Below are 22,852 nucleotides of genomic sequence, written 5' to 3' on the forward strand. Positions count from 1 at the left end.
CCACTTAGAAAGAAAAAAACATCGCCAATTAAGCCATGACATCATGTTTTTTTTATCATACTGATTGCAAGATATATTCAAACTTGAGCTTATTAAAACTGCATCTTATAATCAATGAAATATAATATTTTATAATAAATTGACTTGCCTCTCAATATATTTAGTGGATAGGCTGTTTCTTTGAAATATAGACAGTGGGTGATATTAAAGAACTTCATTGTATATAAAGGATTGAGAAGACACTGGCCATATATTTTCTATAAGGATAATAAAAGAGGAAGGGCAGTGGATACATTAGTGACTTTAGTTCACTTGAAGAATTTATTAAATAACATTCCCAATTCTTTTCATAAAGGATTTAAAACAGATAACAAGAAGACCACATGTAATAAAATAATTAGGAAAACAGGGAATGGAAACCAGAACTAGGGAGAACAAAAGCAAGCAGACTACAGAAGGCTACATTGTTTTAAATCAATATAATAACAATTTATGACTAACAAAATCATTGCTGGAATTTTATTTTTTATTGGAATTAAAAAAATAAAGCACGATCTATTTATCTGTGAGAGTTAAGGGACAATTTTACCTGAAGTGTGAGACTCTGCTAATCCCAAAGAATTAGTATTAAACAGATTACTGCAATCTATTATTATGTGTTGAAAAGTAGATAGCAAATAAAAAATATGATCACAACAAATTAAATACTGTGAAAAATAACCACGAAATATCAGCAGTTCTTTTCTAAGTGGTACATGAAGGAATGATAAATCTTAAAATCAATAGTATTTTATGACACAAAGTGCTCTATCTCTTATAGGTCTTTTTTTTTTTATTTTTTTTACTAATTTGGTTATACCAATAGATAAAGTACAATTAAGATGGAAAAGCTGTGGGCTAAGTCAGTGTGTGTTCAAACATTAAAAATGGTCTACAATACAGAGACTATTAAGCAATCTTAATATATAATGGGTAAATGAGTAGCACCACCCCAGGACTTCAAGGTACTGACAGGCATATTACTTCAAGTAGATTCTCCACATAAGAGGCACAGAAAAAATGACCCAGAGCATTGTGTGAACATTTAGACTTATGCCAGAATCACAAACTCATGTAACAGTATGCTGATGGATCAGTTCAAATGGTTAAAATGTAGAATCTTATTATATTTAGCTATACCACATTTTCATTTCTGCATCAGATAACATAAGCATCTGGTTATAACATGCACAATCTAGAAATTGGAGAAACTGACATAAGGACAACTATGGAAGAACTATCCAAAACTGTTTTTGGAGTAGTATTCTTTTTCAGTTCACAGAGTTCTCCCTGGGCTGCTAATTACAATGCCGGGTCCCACCTTCAGCCCCCTCACAGATATGGCTGGCTCAGGATGGCCAATTACAACCAATCCTGCTATTCTATATCCTTAGCTTCAGTGATTAGCTTGAGAATCCATAATACCCAAGTAGGGTCAATCAGAATTTTCAATGCGATTCTTAACTGAATGCTAGGATAATACCAAATACAAGATGTAGCAACTGCTTATAGCTATACTCCCTGTGTGAAGAAAGCCCTGCTTGCAGGAAAGCAAGAATGAGGCCAACAGGAGAAGAGAAGTAGCAAAGGGATGGAGGAAGAGGTCTTGACAGAGCTTGAGTCACACTATCTAGTAGTACCAGAAATAGATCTGTCCTGGGTTCTTCCATTTACATGAATTGGTGGCTTTTTTTGGGTAAGCAGCTTGCATTGGATTTATGTAACTTATAATGAAGAGGGGCTGCATTAATATAGTAATTAAAAAGGGTAGATTCTAGCCTACTGTATTTCCAACTGCTATAAAAGATACTCATCTGTGCTTACTGGAATCCACATGTACCTATCTGAATCTGTAAAATAACTATACAGGACATTTTAATAATGGATTTGTAAAATGTTAATACATGTTTAAGGGCAAGAAATTTCTGGATTATCCATGTAAGTGCTATAGATTACTAAAAAGAATAGATAATCCAAAGTAATTTCTATTCAGTTCTCTAATACTCTAAAATAATAAAGAGCAGAGTGTAGTGGGAGAGAAGGAATTCATTGTCTGGGTTATGTTTTTCTAAGCACAATTCAAAGTAGTTTGCATTTGCAGAAATACATGAATTTGGTATTAGGGAAAAGGGGCTCAATAATCATAATGGGAAACCAGGGAAAGCTAGCCTGAGATTGTGGTTTTGTGGTAGATAATGCCCTGAATAAACAATTCACTCATGAACAATTGAGAGCTACGTGTAACTATTTCTTTTTGGTTAGAGAGCAGAAGGCATTGGACAATAAATGATTTTCCAGAATGAATTTTCATATTGCTTAAACTTATTGGGAAATAACTGTCATCTGGCATTATGATTCGTATGAACTTTATTCCACCTCAAGTTGAGTTATAAAAATGCCAATAAAACATCTTGGTGTTCTCAGAATAATTATTTATCTTCCGCTTTTTAAATATCCTTATTAAATTTCAAAGTAAAATTTAACTTTTAGAAACCTTAATTTATTAGCCTATCTATTGTGTCTCGCTGTGCTGCTCATGGTAAAGGTCTGAAAGGCAATTGCCCAATGGAATGCACCAAACAAGAGGCTGTTACCTTAAGCAGACCTCTCAAAATTATTCATCTAACAACTGTTTCATTATATATACTTTGGGGATTTTTCAGAAGTAATATATATTCATAAGAAATAGCTCTATCAATGCTGGATCTTAACAGTCTTTTGGCCTGTCTTCAAAACAAAAATTGTTTGCTGAGAACTTATGCAAAGAAGTGCCACGCAGTATTTAAAGACAAAGAATGGGTGTCAAGATGCATGCTTTTATTGATAGCTTCTGACACTGGTGAGTTGCATGGTCTGGGAAAAAAAATTCAATCTTCAAATTCTACATTGACATTGATATTGGGGACCCTTTTAGAAAGTTTTGTATGGATTACTATATGTGTCGACGTATTTCAATATTATGGATGGAAACATTGAGCTTTTTGAGAATAACTAAAGATCTCCATGTTTTTTACTTTATTAAAAAAGTATTATTAAGCATGCTGTTGCTCTTCATGCCTTGCTAAATGCTTTTCAATAATTCTTATGAATTTTTTTTTGGTTCTTAGAATGACTATACACAGGAGTATATTATGTCAATCATTTTCATTTCTATGTCATGTGATAGGAAAACATAGCTGCAGAAATTACTTATGTCAATTGTTTGTTATGAAAATATACTGATACCTATTCTATCTTTAGTATCATGCTAGGCATTCTTTTGCATTATGAGCTGTGGGCAGAGGCAGCAGTATAATTGTATTCTCTGACAGGGCTTCTACCTTTGCAAACAAAGGTAACTAGGCTACTACTTAAGAATTATCTTTGGTGCCTAATACTTTTTTCAATTACCACACCTTTCCCAGTGTTTCTTTATAATATTATCATAAATTTACAGGAACTGATTAACAGGTTTTAATCAAAAGCCTGGTGGAAACAACTGGCTTTTGAGAAAAACAGGCCAGTGGATCTACTAACCATTAATTTTTTAAGATTTGTTGATCAGTATTGCCAGGGGAAATTATCAGGAAGTTTTATGTGAGTACTAAATTATTTTAATTCCTGAACAAAGAACCCTATATTTTAGTAATAATACTTAGGCCATTTGTCATAAGTCAGTATGAGAGCCAGCCACATAAGAATATTTTCATTTCTTAAATGACAACATCAACAAAAGTACTATAATTAAAGAAATTATCTACTGTATTGTTTAATGTCTCCTTAAGACTGACATATTAATCTTTAAAGTTTATGTTAAAAAATATCTTTCTTAATATAATGTGGAAGATTCATTTAATTTGGCTCATGTAACATTTTTTGCTATGGCTGTCAGTGTTTTAACCTACATTTAATTCTCAGTTGCAGTAACTAATCACATCCTACCCTTTTAGTCAAAACAGAATTCTTTCACTTTTGCTCCTATTGCTCTCTACCCCCTCTCCTCAAACCTTCCACTTACAAATCCTGGAACTCCTTGGTGGCCTAGGGATTAAGTCTAAGTGCTATCACTGCTACAGCCTGAGTTCGATCCTCGACCACAGAGCTGACCCAAATGTGGCACAGCAGACTTCTCCTGCCTTGCCTGCTGTTCCCCTTAGCAGTGTATTTCAGTAAATCTGCCTGTTCTGCTCCCCATTATCTCTGGTGAATCCTCTCACCCACTGCACCTCTGGCCTATATCCCAGTTCATCTATGCAAAAAAACAGATAAACAAACAAACAAAAAAATATACACTTAACTCCTAGTCCTTAGCTCAAGTTGTCCCCAGATCATAAGACTATTCCCAGAGATCTCTCACAGTTATGTGCTGCTTTTTCCCTGTTCTTGGTATTCCTTGTTTCTTTCCTCTATCTAACCTATGCATTCACAGTCTAATTCTGAATTTTTACTTTCTACTCTTTAATAGATGCTTAATAGATAGTCATTAAGGAAGAAGCATATATGTATAGTAATACTGCTTTTATGAACTGCTTTTATGAGGATATGGAACCTGGAGGAAGAGCAGGAATTTTTTGGTCACAGCAAGGACATCTGGGAGATGGCCAAAAGTTGCTATGCTGGGTATTACCTTTTTGCTTGTCATATTCTGGTTATCCATGATTTACATAGCTCATACATAGAACATAGAACACAGTTAAAATATGAGTATTACTTTATATGTGCACATTTTTAGAAGAAAAAGTGAGAAGCCAAATCATTATTTATACTTACAAAAATTTGATAATCTTTGCAAAAATATTAGTATAAAAATATGTGTAATCACATAACATAATGAAATGTATATGCATAATTGTGATTAGGACAGGTGGAGTTTTATGGTGAGTCTTAGAATACCTATGGTGGTATATATACTACAGATTTATAAGATATTCTACTGAATAAATGGAATCATTATTGTCCTCCTTAAAAACAATGATATAAAACCTATACTTGCTTTTTAGTAGAAAGTGGTATTTCATTTATATGTGGTTTTATTTCAACTGCAGTATCACTGGATCAACTGTGAGAAAATATTTAAATCTCACAAATTCAAGCACCTTCTGTTTCCTAAATGTTCACATGGTATATATATGTGCACAGAGAATGTTCACCAAATAAATTGTTTACTGACTAATGCAAGAAACTCAGTTTAAAAATAAAAATGATACAATTTTTTATGGAGTGTGTCATTTCTGGAAACTGAAATAAAAAGGATAAAGATTCTTTCACTTCTTATTTAAAAGCACAGCATTTTTGTTAGTATTTTACTTAAAATTTCTTGGCCCAGAAGACAAAAATTTATGACTTTAGATTAACTACTTTAATGATGTGACACAGAAGCAGCAAAACATTCTTTCTACCTATAGTATTAGTGTGATTACCTTTTCAAGAGAGAAAAAAACAACACAATAAATCTCTGTATGTTAAGTTTTTCCCCTCCTCTTCTCTTTAGTTTCAATCTCAAAGGTAATTCATATTTAGCAAGCAGGCTGGTACCATAAAAATACATTAGAAATTAGGTAATCATTTATAATGTGTGTATGCATTTAATGACATATTATTTATAGGAAGAATGATTTACATTTCACAACTGAGGAAACATACTCAGTGGCTACTTAGGTTTAGCAATATTCTTAAAACTATAAAAATAGGGCCTCCCCTGGTGGCGCAGTGGTTGAGCGCTGGGCTGTGAAGCTGCCCGCAGCCTCTGCAGCACCGGTTCGATCCCCGGCCGCTGGTGAGGGTCCTACATGGCACAACAGACCTCTCCTGCTGCACTCGCTGCTCCCCTCAGCAGTGTATTTCATTAGTCTGCCTGTTCTGTTCCCCACTCTGGTGAATTCTCTCACCCTCCCATGCTTCTGACTGTACCCAGTGCTTGTGTAAATAAATAAATAAATAAATAAATCTTAAAAAAAACCTATAAAAATAATCAGGTTTAAACACTTACTATCAGTTGTTTTAGCTCTATTTTTCATAACTGTAGCATAATCACAACAAATTAAAGGCAAGTCACTTGTCTGTTCTTTAACATTAACTTGATGAAATTAGTGGTTGACAATGCTTAGCAGAAAGTGACAGAGGTTCCTCAATAGGGTCACATATAAATTTTCCAGGAAAACTAAGAATCATATCTTTATCAAAATATCCAAATTTTCCTCCTAAGATAATGCTTTTCAATTTCATAAATGAGAATTCAATTATTCTGCTCCTAAAATAGATAGAAATAAGTAGCTACTGTAATGTTTTAGCTCATAAAGTTACAGGTTGGGAGGGAAGAAATGCTATTTTCTTAAAATTTTCCTGAGAGGGGAATCATGAAGTGCTAACATCACTTTTGTAAGTGGTCAAGAGACAGAATGCAGACCTGGGACTGTGTGACCCTTATAGTTAATGTTCTTTCCTTTCTCTCACACAATCTTTTATTTAACTCATTTTTTAGGGAGAACCAAGTTTCTCTGCCTTCCTACAACTATCCCCCACATACACCTTATATTTTGTCTATCAGAAGCAGTAGGTGTTATGGGTTGAATTGTGTCAACCGCTTAATTTATATGTTGAAGTCCTAATCCCAAGGGCTTATTTTATAGAGGCAATCAAGTTAAAATGAGGTAATTAGGTTGGGTACCAATACATTATGACTGCTACACTGATAAAAGGAGAAATTTGGGCACAGAGACATGCAAAGGGGGTAAAAAAGAAGAAGAGACAATAGAGAGAAGACAATCACCTAGAAACCGAGAAGAGAGACATGGAACAGATCCTTATCCCAAAGCCCTTAGAAAGAACCATTCCTGCCCATACCTTAATCTTGACCTTCAAGTCTCCAGAATAGTTCCTTAAGTGACACATTTTTGTGTTCTTTGTAATGACAACCCTAGTAAAGATCATAATATGCTCTGGACAGAAAAGCTAGAGTGTAGACATCCAATGAAGAAATAATATGAATAGAGGCAGAAAATTGACATAATTGAGAAGCCTGTGGCAGGAGACCAGGAAGAAATGGCTGCGTGGGAATCACCCAGTATAAGGGTCAGTATCATCCTATTCTGTTCATTACTATACTCTATATGCTTGTAATCTCTATATTAAATCTGTGATGGACTGTTTTGTTCTTACTTATGGTCACTCAAAGAATTATTCAGACCAGAAACAATTTCAAAGATCAACGAGAGAGCATTCTTTTCAATTACATAATGCTATATAATTTTTCAAAAAGTCTTTAGTGAAATCCTTTGACTCAAAACCTTAGCAGTCATTTGATAACTAAGGGAATAGATTTTGTAACCATTTTTCAATTACTACAATTCCAACAGTTGCTTCTCAATATCAGAGAAAAGGTTTTCTGGCAACTGAGACTGCTGTCTTTACTTTTCTGTTATCAAATTTTGGCTACAATCATTAAGCAGCTACTATGTGAAAATTCCCAGGGATATAAAAGAAAGATTTACGAGCAGTAAATAAAGCACAGGCAAGGTACAGAAGAAGCGCAATGTAAAAAAAATTACTGAGTGCCTACTATAGAAAAGGGAGTCCTAGGGGTTTCCTAATTTTATCATTTTACAAACCTTTTCACCCTATGGATTGCTAAACATATTTACAGTGAAAACTTAGGACTGAAAGAAGTAACTCTTGAAGTTACAGAAACAGTATGCTCCTAAGACTAGATGTGAACCCAGAAATGCCTCTCTCCCAAACTTCCTTAACAGGTTCTCTTGTTTGGAAAATTTGTTAATAATATATGTTATCAGATACAACACTTGTTATTATAAGAGAAGGGCTATAGATTTAAATACTAATACTCCATAGTATTTATTACAAGTTGCAATCACATTTCTATTTGCTTAATGCAAATGACTCACCATGCTTTAAACTCCTTGAGGGTTGGGATGAACTTGTTTTTGATGACCATTGTATCTTAGCACCTAGGATACTACTTTATATACAGTGTACTCAATATTTGTTGAATGAAAATGTAAACACCTAATCAAACACCTAGTTTAAGTTTTAAGTACAGTGATGTTAGCATGCCTTGAAGATCTAATCCCCAGAACCCAGAATGCTTGACTTTATTTGGAGATAGGAACTTTATGGAGATAATTAAACTAAAATGAGGCCAACAGGATAGGCTATAACATAATGACTAACATCCTTATAAAAGGCAATTTGGACACAGATATATACAGAAGGAAGTGAATGTGAAGACAGGGAGAAGTATCCAACTGTAAGCCAAGAAGAGAGACTGAACAGAGATGCTTCCCTCATGGCATCTGCCTCTGATTCCTCAGAAGGAATTAACCTGTTGAAACCTTATCTCAGACTTCTAGATTCCACAATTGTGAGAAAATAAGTTGATATTATTTAAGCTACTCAACCTATAGCACTTTTTATGGCAGCCATGCAAACTATTATGTAGTATTTTAAAACAAATTCTCTCTCAATAAAAATGGCATTATGTTAAATGGTATTGACTATTACTCAGTCAATAATATTAAAAGTTTTAAAGCTGTTCCAAGGGCATGATCACCCACTCTAAGACAATAAATGGACTTAATAATGCATCTTACACATTGTCTAGGCCACTGCACCCAGTTCTAAAAGGTCTACACCATACACCCTAGTCGTAAGGAGGACCAATTTATAAATAATACAGGTACTGCTTTGGAGAACACCACATCATGTTGCATTATTTCAGAAGAGAATGTTGAATTCAAAATGCAGTGGATTCTCAAAAAGCCTTCAATTTTTCCCTTTCCAACCAGAGTCTTTGGCAGGCAGTCAGTAGAAGAGTCAGTAGCAATAAGTGAAGTTGGTTCATATTTCGTCATTTTGTTGGGAGCTGGGGAAAGAAAACCTATGGAGCCCAAGTTCAATGCCAAAATAACTAATTTTGCCTTTAGCAAAATTCACAGCAGGACTCCTAGCTAAAAAGTGGGGTGGCAGAGTAGCAGCTCAACAGCACTTGCTAGATTGTTTTCTGCAGGCAGCACCTTAGGTAAACCACATGGTCTCTCCCAAAGGTGCTGGCAATGTTCCTCTTCACTGGTGTAGCCACGATAAAGCTAATGTTTCATTTAACCATTTTACTAGGTATTTGGGTAGATTCACTTCATAACAGTTCATCTTTCAACTGGTTGGGGTTACAATTATAGAAACTGACCCTGTCTCCAAACTTAGAAATTCCAAGATCTTATTTATAGTCACTTTCTTTCTTCAAAAATGACAAGCAAGGAGGATTCTACTGTGATAAAGCCAGGATTTTGATATTTTCAAATGCTTGAAAAGTAAACATTCAGAAACATGAAAATGATTTGGGCTTATATTATATTCTAAATATGGGTTAACTACACTGAGGTATATAAACACACTAATTGTAATTGTAAATTACCATGTTGTGCAGGAAAACAGACATATGGCAGGTGTCTTCACTTACTGTGCTACACTACAGCTCTTTAACATTAATGGGCATCTGATTAAAAAAAAAAAAAACCCTAATTCTTAGTGATGTCTTTTTAACTGATGTGTCCCAATACTCTCTGTTTAAAAAATTGCCTTTCCTGTACAAAAAATAACAAGCTCAACTAAAAATAAAAAGGCCAGATTTATTCTTCTAAAATGCTGCTTTCTAATGAGAAATTACTATTTTAGAGGCAAAGAAGACTAGAAAGATGAATATTTTTAGGAGCCTAGATTTCCTAGGGCCTTCCTTTAGAAATATTTCTGAACCTTTTATTGTATAATGTGTGTACCATAATTTTGAAAATCACCAGCTATATATATGTATTTCTATATGCAATATAACTTTTTTCCTTAAAAATAATATCATATAGTTTAATACACTGCTTTGCCTCACTGAACAACCCATTCTGAAATTTCTGTTTGCAAAATACTGTAGTTCCATAACAACTTTTACCATATGTGGCGCTCCTCTTTATTTACTTAATCTTTTGCTGAACATTTAGGGTATATCTAATTTTTGTTGTTAAACCTTCTTAAAAATGCTGAAATGACTATGCTTATCACTAAATTACTATACACACTAATTAGTTTCTTATAAAAATTCCTAGAAGTTGAGATGATGGGTCAAAGGGGAAAAGCTTTAAATTTTTTCCACAGGAATTACCCAATAGCCTTTCATGAACATTGTACCAAATTACATTCCAAGGGATAGAATAGCCAACTACATGTTTCTGTTGTTTTATTTATCATGCTATTTAATTTATTGTAGTTTCCATAAAATATATAGAAGGAAATACAGGCAAAACACTACATGACATGTACCTCAAAGACACCTTTACAGACACATCAACCAAAGCAGTGATAGTGAAGGCAAAGATAAACAGCTGGGACTCCATCAAATTAAAGAGCTTCTGCACAGCAAAAGAGACAATAACCAAAACAAAGAGAAACCCCATGACTGGGAGAAAATTTTTGCACACAACTCTAATGATAAAGGACTGATCAAAAAATGTACTAAGAGCTGATGAGACAACAAAAACAAAGAAAATAATCCAGTCAAAAAATGGGCAGAAGAGCTAAAAAGAAATTTCTCCAAAGAGGAAATGCAAATGGCCAACAGGCATATGAAAAAATGTTCAACATCACTTGTAATCAGGGAAATGCAAATCAAAACTACAATGAGATACCATCTTACACCAGTGAGAATGGCACTTATTAAAAAAATTAGCAACAACAAATGTCGGTGAGGTTGTGGAGAAAAAGGAATTCTCCTGCACTGCTGGTGGAATTGCAAACTGGTCCAACCACTATGGAGAGCTGTGTGGAGATTTCTGGACCTACTAAACATAGGGCTTCCATATGATCCAGCAATTCCACTCCTAGGTATTTACCCAAATGACATAGAAACATTAATTCAAAAGGGCACCTGCATCCCTATGTTTATAGCAGCACTACTTACAATAACTAAGCTATGGAAACAACCTAATTGCCCAAAAATAGATGACTGGATCAAGAAGATGTGGTACATATATACAATGAATATTACTCAGCAATCAAGAAAGATAAACACATGCAGTTTGCAGCAACATGGATGGAACTAGAATATTAAAAAAATAATTTATCATAGTTTCATAAAATTTGGTGGGGCAAGACAACCCTCTTTTTTAATATTTTATTTTATATAATTCTTACATCATTTTTCATTTTTGCACAATGTATGCATTTTCATTGTGGTTATATTCCCCATACAATTACACCATTACACTCCCCCCTTATTTTGACCCTAATCCTTCCTCTCCCCTACCATGCACCCCCTGTACTGTGTCTTGGTTTATAATGCTTGTTGATTTTGATTTTTACTTTGTATTAATTAGTCTTTTTCCTGGTCCCTTATTTAGGTTTTCTAAATCCCTGCTATAAATGAGACCATTCAGTATTCTCCTTTTTCTTTCTGACTTATTTTGCTGAGCATGATCCCTTCTAGCTCCATCCATGTTGCTGCAAACTGCATGTGTTTATCTTTTTTTGATTGCTGAGTAATACTCCACTGTGTATATCTTCTTGATCCAGTCATCTATTTTTGGGCATTTGGGTTGTTTCCAAAGATTGGCTATTGTTAAAAGTGCTGCTATAAACATAGCAACCCTAACTCTTTATGTTCAAATGTCCTCATTCTGGGCATCCCTGGTGGTGCAGCAGTTGAGCGCTGGGTTGTGAAGCTGCCCGTAGCCTCTGCAGCGCCGGTTCGATCCCCGGCCGCCGGGCGAGGGTCCCACATGGTGTGCAGACCTCTCCTGCCGCCCACTGCTCCCCTCAGCAGTATACTTTGTCAGTCTGCCTGTTCTGCTCTCCGCTCTGGCTCTGGTGGGTTCTCTCACCCTCCCACAATTCTGACTGTACCCAGTGCTTGTATAAATAAATAAATAAATCCTGTTAAAAAAAAATGTCCTTATTCTCCACATTTTACTCTTTCAGTTTACAATCACTTTGTCCAGTAGGATTTTACCAGACTGGCATTGTAGTGTTCACTTTAAAATCATTGTTCTACACAGATAATACAATTTTGCACCCTAAAAAGAATTCATCATGAATAGATTCTGCCAAGGAAACCAATACAGTTTAGTAAGCAAGACTATTTCCAGAAGATAGTCATAAACACAACTAGCTTTCTGAAATATCAATCCCTGTGACACAGTTGTAATACAAAATACAAAAATGTGTAGTATACATATTTCAAGAATACAGACTTGTAGAAAACAGATGTTAATTCAAGAGTAAGATAACATTTTAGATTAAGGGAGGATATTCTGGAAAAGGAAAAGGAGTTCTTTTTGTAGTAACCAAAATAATGATCCAGTGATTGATGAACATATAAGAACAAGAAAGACAATAATTAATACATTTTTTTTTGGTCAGAATTTGAAAGACATATAAGAAGTTATTTAGGGTCTTTACACTATAACTGAGCTACATATCTAGAAAATACAGACTCAAAGAACACCAGAAATTACCTAGTAGACAGGTCTGTTAAAGAAAAACTCCTGAAACTTAGGTGACCTTAGAAGTCTGATATCGTAGATCAACGAGGTGTCACAGCTCCTTTTGAAAATGTGAAGACTGTCTTTTAAAAAATGCACATATGTACAATGCACTATTTTACTTATACTCTAAAGGGGGTTAAGAATACCTACTTTGTCTAAAGGAAACATTTGATAAACATTTTCAGAAAAATGGTTAAGATGTTATTGAGTGGTTGGAATTTATGTTTTTACTGAGGTGGGGGAAATGGAAATCTGGCAAACATGAACACTTTAAACAGTTGTTTGGTATCTGCTCCATTAAATACTCCTTTGAAAGTACCAGTGACATCTTCGTATGTGAAATGACACATCTTACTTAATTTCTTTTGTTACTTGAGCTCTATACTCTGTTAACCACCAACACCACACTCTTGGTTTTTCTCCCAAATCTAAGCATGGTTCCTTCTAAGGCTTCAGGGATCTTCCTGTTATGATATCTACCCATTATTCTGAAATCTCTAAAAAATCTGAAATTCTTTAAATATCAAGTTTTCCCTAATGTCCAGCCTTTTCACTTTTCACTGTAAAGAGGCTTAGTAATGGAAAATCTCATTTTGTTGCTGGCTGGTACTGTGTAAACTTTAGTGGGCTAGTTGAATAATAAATGATTAGTCATCTACTGAATCTAAAGCCAAGAAACTGAAGTTTGGCTATATTTTCACTAACTTTTGTGTTTGCTTGGTGCCTTGTCTTCAAACACTGTCAAGAAGAAAAAGTATACACTGGTCATGTTGTATCCTTGTAGCTTGTACAGGGGAAATGGTTTCTTTGGAATGCTATAAAGCTGTTGCCAGAGACCTAGTTATGAAGTCATCTTTTCCTCCAGATGAGACTGTAGACTCATTATTACTCAGTTTGGTTCAGGAACTAACCAGAAGAGCAAAATATTTCTAAATAGTCTCTTAAATGGTAGCATTAAGAGCAGAGATTAAAATTTTCTTGTGTAGCAAAGTCCCACATATAAAAAGGCTACAGAGTGGAAATGAAGCACTTCCAAATCTGTTGGGCCCGGTTTTGGGTGCTGTCATCAGGGACATTGGGCCATAGGAAGCTAGCTATGATGTGGTTCATTTGCACTGCTCTGTGGCTATTGCACTCCCAATGTGATTCTATATCCTTGACTAAATAAACTGGGAACCTAATATAATAAGTATAAATATGCAATCTCTATATACATCCACTGTCTACCTGAAGCAATGTTGCTTATAAGTATGTTTTGAAAAGTAATGTCAAAATTTGTTCTTTATGATCATTTAATTTTAAAAGGGATAGAAGACTATAACTACTACATGAATATTTACTTTTTTTTTTTTTCCCAATCTACAAAGCAGCTGGCCAAAAGTTCATTTCTAAAAGCTGTGCCACCTCTGAGGGGCTGCTTTAGCCTATGGCTTATGAATGAGAGACTTGATTCAAAACTTGGTTCTATCACCCAGTAGTGGGTCATTTAATCTTATAGGGATATTGTAAAACTGGAGGTAATATGGAAAAATGTCCAGGTCACCTAGTTGTAGGAACAGCAATGATAACAGTACAAGTGAAGGAAATAGTACTGGCAGCTATTAAAGTTCTATGATATAGACACAGGATTTCATATATTTTTCATTTATTCAGGGTAATCTGATAAAATCCAATACACTTTCATGTAAAAACAAGCAATAACCTAGGAATAGAAAGCTTCCTCAACATGGCCAAGGACATATATGAAAACCCACAGCTAATGTTATATTCAGTGGTGAAAGATCAAAAGCTTTTCTTCTAAGATGAGGAACAAAGCAAGATGATATGCCTTGTTCATGGGTTGAAAGAATTACTATTGTTAAGGTGATTAAATTCCCCAAAGCAATATGCAGATTCAACACAATCCCTAACAACATGATGTGTTTTGCAGAAATGGAGAAAATACTGCTAAATTTGATAAAGAATTACAAGTGACAGAATAGTCAAAATAAAATTGGGGAAAAAGAACAAAATTTTATGACTCAACTTCCTAATTTCAAAGCGTACTACAAACCTAGAATAATATAAACAGTATCATAAGGATAAATATCAACAAATGGAAGAGACTTGAAAGCTCCGAAATAACCCTCATGCCTATGGTCAAATAATTTTTGAGAGGGGTGCCAAGAAAATCCAATGGAGAAAGAACATTCTCTTGACCATGTGGTACTGGGAAAACTAGATATCCATATATGAAAGAATGAATTTAGACTATTATCTTATTCAATACACAAAAATTAAAATGGATCAAAGACCTAATTTTAAGAGATAAAGCTAATTAACTTATAGAATAAAACACAAATGCAAATATTCATGACCTTGGATATGACACTGGCTTGTTAAATTTGATCCCCAAAACACAAGCAATAAGAGAAAAAAACGCTTCATTTTGACTTCATCAAAGTTAAAAAAATGAATCAAGAGAGTGTCCAAGAGAGTACAAGGAGAAACCATAGAATAAGAAATATCTGCAAATAGTATATCTGATCATGGTTTAATATCTGTGTTATGCAAAGGAAAGACAAGCCAATTACAAAACAGCCAAAGGAATTGAATAGACATTTCATCAAAGAAGATACACAAATGACCAATAAGCACACAGATAGATACTCAGCATCACTAGTCAGTAAGGAAACACAGGTCAAATGTAGATTGAGATATTTACTAGGATGGCTATAATAATTACAAAAAAACACAAACAAACATAAAATTACAAATAGAGAAACTGGAACCCTGGGTATTGTTGGTGGGAATGTAAATGGCAGAGTCATGGTGGTTTTCCAAAATTTAAACATACCATTGCCATATGAACCATCAATCCCACTCTTAAGTATATATCCAAGAAAGCTGAAAACAGGAACCCAAACAGATAATTTTACATGAATGTCCAAAGGAGATCACAGTAGCTAATAGGTGAAAAACACCTCCGGGTCCACCAACAGATGAACTTGGCCTTTTTGTTATAAAAGGGAATGAAATTCTGATACATGCTATAACATATTATGCTAAGTGGAATAAATAAAACACAAAAGAACAGATATTGTGATTCCATGCATATGAAATGTCTACAATAGGTAAGTTCATACAGGTAGCACAGCAGAGGTCACTAGTGGCTGGGAATGGGGAATGGGGTTACTGTGTAAGTAGTAGTGTTTCTGTTTGGAGTGATGAAAATATTTTGGAAATGGAGAGTACGGACGATTGCACAACACCATGAATGTAATTAATGCCACTGAATTAGACACTTAAAATGGTTCCAACTGAAACTTTTATATTTAAATTTCCATTAAAAAAAAAGTTAAAGGGTCAGTTTCTACAGTCTCAGGGAGAGAATACTAAATGGAGGGCTCAGTCATGCTTGTATTTTGTGATAGTAAAATTAGTCCTGGACTTGGGGGTCAAGAGATATGGATATAGGGGCCTCCCGGGTGGCACAGCAGTTGAGAGCTGGGTTGCGAAGCTGCCCGCAGCTTCTGCAACGCCGGTTCGATCCCCGGCCACAGGGTGAGGGTCCCACATGGGTGCAGACCTCTCCTGATGCCCGCTGCTCCCCTCAGCAGTGTACTTCGTTAGTCTGCCTGTTCTACTCTGCGCTCTGCCTCTGGTGAATTCTTTTACCCTCCCACACTTCTGACTATACCCAGTGCTTGTATAAATAAATAAAACAAAATCTTAAAAAAAAGAGAGATGGATATAAATCTCTTATTGACCTCTACTCTTAAACCCCATAAGCATTCTCCACAGCCACTAGAAAACAACAACAAAACTACGTACTTATCTAAAAAGAAAAAGAACAATGAGAGAAAACAGGAGAAATTAGAAAAAAAATCAATTGATAAGTTAAAATTAGGAAATAAAAACTGTAGTAAATAGAATAGAAATCAAAAAGCTGGTTCTTTGAAAATACCTGTAGATAAATTCTTGTAAGACTGATTAAGGGGAAAAAATGTAGACAAAACAAAAAATGGTAAGATTAAAAAGCAGATATATAAACTCAGATATATAGTGGCAGAATTATAAGACAAATATTTCATGTAGGTGTGTGGCAGCAGATGTGAAAACACAGGATGAAGGATTTCTGTTTAGTATGTGATGACCAAAATTGATCAATGTATAAGTCGAAAACTGGAAAAATTCATTTTCAAAGGAGAGATTAGAAAATCGATTTAAGATGTACCATTGCAAACGCCTCCGGGGGAATTTTGGATCAACTCACAAATATCTTCTAAAAAGTATATCTGAGCTAAAAAGAAAGGTAAATTCCCAGGGAATAAACTTAATAGAGTTGAAAACCAGAGAAGTAAGCTAGAATTAGGGCAGAGTTATTGTTGTCCGGCTTACTGATCTGAGTAGCAATGGGTTTAAAATACATACCAGATGATCTCACTTATATGTGGAATAGAGGGAAACATAACAAAGGGTCAGTCAAACCCAACTAATAATAAACTGCTGACTATACAACTGAGGGGACCCAGAGGGGGATGGTGGGAGGGGCAGGAGGAGGAAAGTTGCCCAATGGAATATAGTGGAGGATTATTGGGGCACTGGTGGTAGGCAGGGTGTGAAAATATACAGTTGTAGAGGTTTGAACACTCCCTCAAAGCAGATAGAAAGATGTAAACCTACATTACCTCAATAAACACTAAAATAAAATAAAATGACTGTGGCAGGACAAAAGATAAAACTGTACGGTTGCATAAAGTGAACTAAAGACCCTACCCACTCCCCACTACAGTTGGGGCACTCTAAATAAGAAAGTGAATTAGAAAAAAAAAAAGTTGGTATTTTTCAAGAAAAGGGGAGAACAAGAAAACTGTTTTTCGGAGAAGGATCATTGTACACCATCCTCAAACCTGCTGGCTCCCCCAGGGCAACTACTAACCAGGATTTTATGTTTGTGTTTACTCTTAAGTTCATTTACTTGTTTTGACAAAAATGGTATACTGAAAAGGTCTTCTGTGACTTAAATTTTTTTACTCAACATAGTGTTGCTAAGAAAAAAAGAAAACGAAAATTTAATGATAATCACAGGGATTGACACACAATGTTTTATTGATTAAAAAAAAGAGCAACAAAATATTCAAAACCATCTGTGTGTATTGTCTAAAAGTAACATTAGGGAAAAACACAAATTGGCAATAAACTTTAACTTCTTTCCCCAAATTTTCCCAAACAGCTCCCACCCCCCAAAACAAGTATTCTTAACGTCTTAAACAGTAAATGGAACTTCAAGCTAGAAACCAAAAAATGGCCCCCGAGACTGGTTTTCCCAGCTTCACTTCTTCAGAAGGGCAGGCCCCTTAACTGGAAAGCCTGGGGAGGCCTAAAGCGGTGCCTGGGACAGAGAGAAGGGCTCCCCCAGGAGGGAAAGGGGTGGGGGAGTAGGGTGTAAAGAAGGGCCCTCCGCAGTGGAAGGAACCAAAATGGAGGCCTGGTGCCAGGGGAAAGCACACTGGTTCCCCCGGGAAAGGCGGCTCAGCTGGCCCCACCTCTTGCGGTGGAGAGAAATCATTGGTCGGGTGACTGCCCATCTTGCTCCGGTTACAGAACCAAACCCGGACCAGGTCCTTCTGAAGTCCGAGCTGCCCAGCGATGCGGTGGATTTGCTGGGGCGTGGGCCTCGGGCACTGCAGGAAGAGTTTCTCCAGGTTGTTTCTGATGCGTCTCTCCCTGCTTGCCCGCCGCCGCTTCCGAGCCTGCTGCAGGATCATCTCCATTTTGCACATGCCCAGCAGGTTCTTGGTATCTACCTCTTCCAGCCACATTTTCAGCAGTGGTCGCAGCTTCCACATCTTGGCGAGGCTGAGCTGCTGGGCTTCGAAGCGGCAGATGGTGGTCTGGCTAAGCACTTCTCCAAAAAGAGCGCCCACAGCAAACCCTACGTCGGCCTGCGAGTAGCCCAGGGTCATCCTCTTCTGCCTCAACTCCTGGGCCAACTGTTTCATCTCTTTTTCTATGGCCGAAACGTCCTCTGGCAGAGCCAGCTTTGGCATGCACCGCAGGACAATGTAGGGCCCTTGTAAGGAGGCCTCGGAGGGGCATAGCGAGCAGGCTCCAGCCTCACCAGCTCTCAGCAGGGGCACACAAGGCACCACCCCGCCCTGGAATTCATACAGCTGGGGGCTCAAGGGTAACCCCCACACTTCAGGGCCTGGGCAGACGCCCGGCCCTATCCCGGGTCGGACCATCAGCCTGTCAGAGGCCACCTGGGCGCTCAGCGGGATAGGAGCGTCAACCAGTGTTCGCACTGGTCCTTCAGGCCCGCCCCCACCACTGAGAGGCAGAGGGCAGAAGTTTGAGGGCCTGTGTCCAGCCATGGGCTAAGACCGCACTTAAGAGCAGAGAGTCTGGTAGGAACTGATAGCTCTCGAGGCTCGCTAACAGCCACCAGCCCTGTCCTCGAGCCCTGCCCCCCAGTGGGTAGAGTTGGTGGTGCAGGCGGGGAAAACAGACTAAGGGAGCGTGTATGTGCAGTGGTAGACAAATCTGGTAGCTCCACTTGTAATTCCTTGGGTGCCTGGATTTAAGGGGTTGGGGTCTTCTACCATGAACTTTGCTTCCAATTTCCTCTGAGATGCAAATATCCCTTTTGGATTTTGTATCTTCAAGCTGTCTGGGACCCCTCGCACTGCTTCCATTTATTCCCCAAAGGGAACCTGGGCATTTATTTATAGCTTTTGAAGATCTCTGGTATCTTTTCTCCACATAATCTGAACAGCAGTTTTAGCTTCATGAATATTTGTTAAACATCTGTATGCCAGGTATTGCTGTGACTACTCAATTTATTAACTGTACCCTCACTGCTATCTTTATGTTCACAAGTACTTTATGGTCACAACAGTCTTTCCTTTACACATCTTCAGTCTCTGTGCACTAAGAAACATCAAAGCTTCTCTGCTTGAATTTCTAGTTAGTATCAGTTTACTGTCAGATTCTAAACCCCACTCCCACACTTTGCCAGATTCCACTTTCTCATGGGGGCTGAATTTCTTTAGATTTAAATTCTCTGTTTCCCCTACCAATCCTTCAAGTTGTTTGGTTTCCATCCCAGTTCAGCTTCCAGGTCCTGAGTCAAGACCCACACCTACTGAAATTGGTCTTCTTGAAGTCACCAGTAACCTTTCAACTTTCAAATCTGAAGACCTTTTAAAAACCCTCATTCCATTAAACTCTGCAGTACCTGGCAATTTTGACTTTTCTTCTTGCTCTCTTCTTTTTGAATTTCCATGAAGTGTTTGTAACAGCCAAATCTGTATTTTAGCTCTGATGTCTTTTTAATTTTTCTCTTCTTTATTTATCACTGATCCCAAATCAAATTCATTATCTATACTTTTAAACCTGCTTCTTCTCTAGGGTTCCCTGAGCTAGTTAATGGCATTATCACCCATGAAGCCTTAAACCCAAGAGTTGCTCTTGACCATTAATTCTCACACTCTGTGGGGCATTAAATCTTATGTCCTGGGTGCCCTAAAACATCTAAATGCTGCCATCTCCTCTCTAGTGACTCCTTTCAAATTCATCTTGTAAACTGCTGCTAATTTAAAAGAAAAAATACCAACAAACCAAACCTAGCCAAACCCAGCTAAACCAAATAAAATAACTATGGCACTCTCCTTCTAAAATTCAGCCCTTCTTCTTCCAGTCAACCATGTGGGCATTCAAATTCCTGAGCACAGAACACATGGCTATTCATCATTTGGCCCGTCCCTCATTTCTTTCCAATCTCATCTACCATACTCTTCCCAATTCTCTGTAATGCCATCTTTTCACTCTGTCCTAAAGACACGCTTTTCATAACTATTATGCCCTTATGCTTCCCCCTACTTCTTGATCTTGTTTTCTCCTATTACTTGGGATTTTGTCAAATGTCTCTCATTAGAGAGGTCTTGCTGACCTCCCTGCCTAAAACAGCACCCTATATCACTCTCTCTTTCCTTTATTAATATATTTATTTTTTGGTATTAGCAGGTATCACCACCTAATATGTAATGATTTGTCTTCTTATTGTCTGCTTCTTTGCTGCCAAGGGAGCAGGGACTTAGTCTAGTTCACTGCTGTGTCTACAGTGCCTATCACTGTGTTTGGCTAGCAGAAGGTGTTCAGTAAACACTTCTGTGTAAGTGACGTAAGCTGCATTTCCAATCACCTTTACGATACAATTTAGAGGCATCTTATAGCGACACCTTCCCCTAGACAAAAGTTAGTTACTACTTTTGTCACACTCCACTTATACTTGATAGATGTTTTTATAGTAACTTGTATCAGTAATTATTTTATGTCTCTCTAATTAGACTATGAAATACTTAAAAGGTCATCATGCAAGAAGGTATTATAAAGACTGAAAGTAACAGAACTCTGACTAATACATTGCTCAATAAATGTTTGCTGAAAGAATAAATCAGTCCTTTTATTATTCTGACAGTAAAGCACATTTTGTTGCAGTATAGAAATCATAATCTTGACTCTTCTGGTACCTCTTGATCCTCTCTCTTCTGTATTAGAACAAGGCCCTTAAACACTTACTGGATGGGAATAATAGCACCACAAGCCTAAATTCAACTCAACACTAGAGGTAACGAGGTTATAGAAATGGCCTTGAAGCAATGGTAGAGGGAAAAGAAAAACTAGGAGATTAAGTGCTATCTCTACAGGGTGTATATTATATTATTTGTGTATCTGCATCTCCACTGCAACTGTGGCTAGAATGTCTGCTGGAGAAGAGCAAGGTCCTGCTCTTATCCACTGCAATATCCTGAGCACTGGGAACTGGCACAGAGTAGGAAGTCAATATTTAATGCTAAGTAAATGAATCTCTGAGGCAATGGGGGTGAAAAGATTTCCACATTTGCCTGGAGTTAGGTTTCAAGATGATAGTCTTTGAAAAACACTTTACAATACACAACATTTCACTTAATAACTTTGCTGATATCCATTTTTTCCAGGTGTACTCACATGCTATTTTTTAAAAATTACAAAGAAACCATGGCTGCTAAACAGACTAAAAGATCACAAAGTATAATAATAAAGAACAATTATATAAACTAAGGCCCACATATTGAACCTAGTCCATCTGCAACAGAGAACTATAGAGAAAAAGCTCATTGTCACAAAACAATAGTTGAATAAAAATATTTTTAGTAAATTGGAAAAAGTGAGTTCAACTGAATTTGAGGAAAGCTTATTATACTGAGTTAAAACCTTATAAGACATTTGCTAAATTAAAAATTAAGACATTCGCTAAATTAAAATTAAGGATTGGGGTCAAAATGGGGGGGTTGCAATTGTATGGGGAATATAAAAATAAAATTTATTATTTAAATCTAAAAAAAAATAAAGTAAAAATCAAAATAAAAAAGATAAATAAAAATTAAGGCCATATTAATTTAATGGGTTTTAATATTAACTTGGGCACTTTCAATTAGGGTTCTCTTTGACTTGGTCAGAGCTCATCTGTTAGTGTGCCTATTTCCTAGTTTGTGCATATGATACTGTCACAAATAAAAGCCCATATCCTTAAGGGAAGTTTTGACATCTTAAAAGTATATTTAATGTCCTATGGAGATGAGGTGATCAGGGGGAAAAAGCAGGAGCATATTATTTGGTTGGAACAGAAATAGAAATCAGAGAAAGGCAGGTGATGGGAATGTCCCAGACAACCAGCACCGTTGGGCTAGGGAGCTTGAAAGGCTAATCCATCACCTTCAACAAATACAGAGACTGCTCAGTAACTGTGCTTAGATTACAATCTAGAAATAAGGCCAGTCTTACCCATAGAGAATTACAAAGTAAGAACAAGAAAAACATGGTCCCAGTTTCCTGTGTATTTATAATCTAAATGAGGGAGAAATTGTCAGGAGAGCAGGACAGCCACACTTGCCCAAAGAGAAGTTAACAGTTTTCTATTATTAGGATCGTGGAATTAAGAGAGCTAGTTTTAGGCAGAAATGCATGAATTCTCAGGATTTGTATTATTAGCCTCTTCTTAACTATTCTCTATTCTAAGACAGCAATTATGTGCTACCAAGATCCACTAGTAGTGAGAAGGAAAGAGTGGAGGGAAAGTAAAGAATAATATAATTCTAGAGCTTGATTCAAGTTTTTTCTCATGGGAAAAGTTTGCCTATAAACTCTGAACCTGATGCCTTTCCACTCATGCATAGGATGCCTTTAACAGTTGGTTGGAATTTCATTTTCAGCTCTTCACCTAGAAGTTATTGACCCCCAAATGGACACTATAAATAGTATTTATTTTGATT

General features: G+C 36.5%; 2 protein-coding genes across 7 annotated transcripts in view; both read right to left on the reverse strand.

The window, feature by feature from the left end:
* The window catches only part of FAM172A (family with sequence similarity 172 member A), a 433,278-nt gene that overhangs the window by 136,388 nt on the left and 274,038 nt on the right, over window positions 1–22,852 (reverse strand). The window lies entirely within an intron of this gene.
* Window positions 17,629–20,930, reverse strand: POU5F2 (POU domain class 5, transcription factor 2). Its single transcript, XM_037529064.2, has one exon. The coding sequence runs from the start codon at window positions 18,911–18,913 to the stop codon at window positions 17,897–17,899; it is 1,017 nt and encodes a 338-aa protein (XP_037384961.1). The 5' UTR covers window positions 18,914–20,930; the 3' UTR covers window positions 17,629–17,896.

This window comes from Talpa occidentalis, unplaced genomic scaffold (genome assembly GCF_014898055.3).
Source record: "Talpa occidentalis isolate TD23 unplaced genomic scaffold, MPIMG_talOcc4v2.1 talOcc4.6, whole genome shotgun sequence".
Taxonomy (NCBI): domain Eukaryota; kingdom Metazoa; phylum Chordata; class Mammalia; order Eulipotyphla; family Talpidae; genus Talpa; species Talpa occidentalis.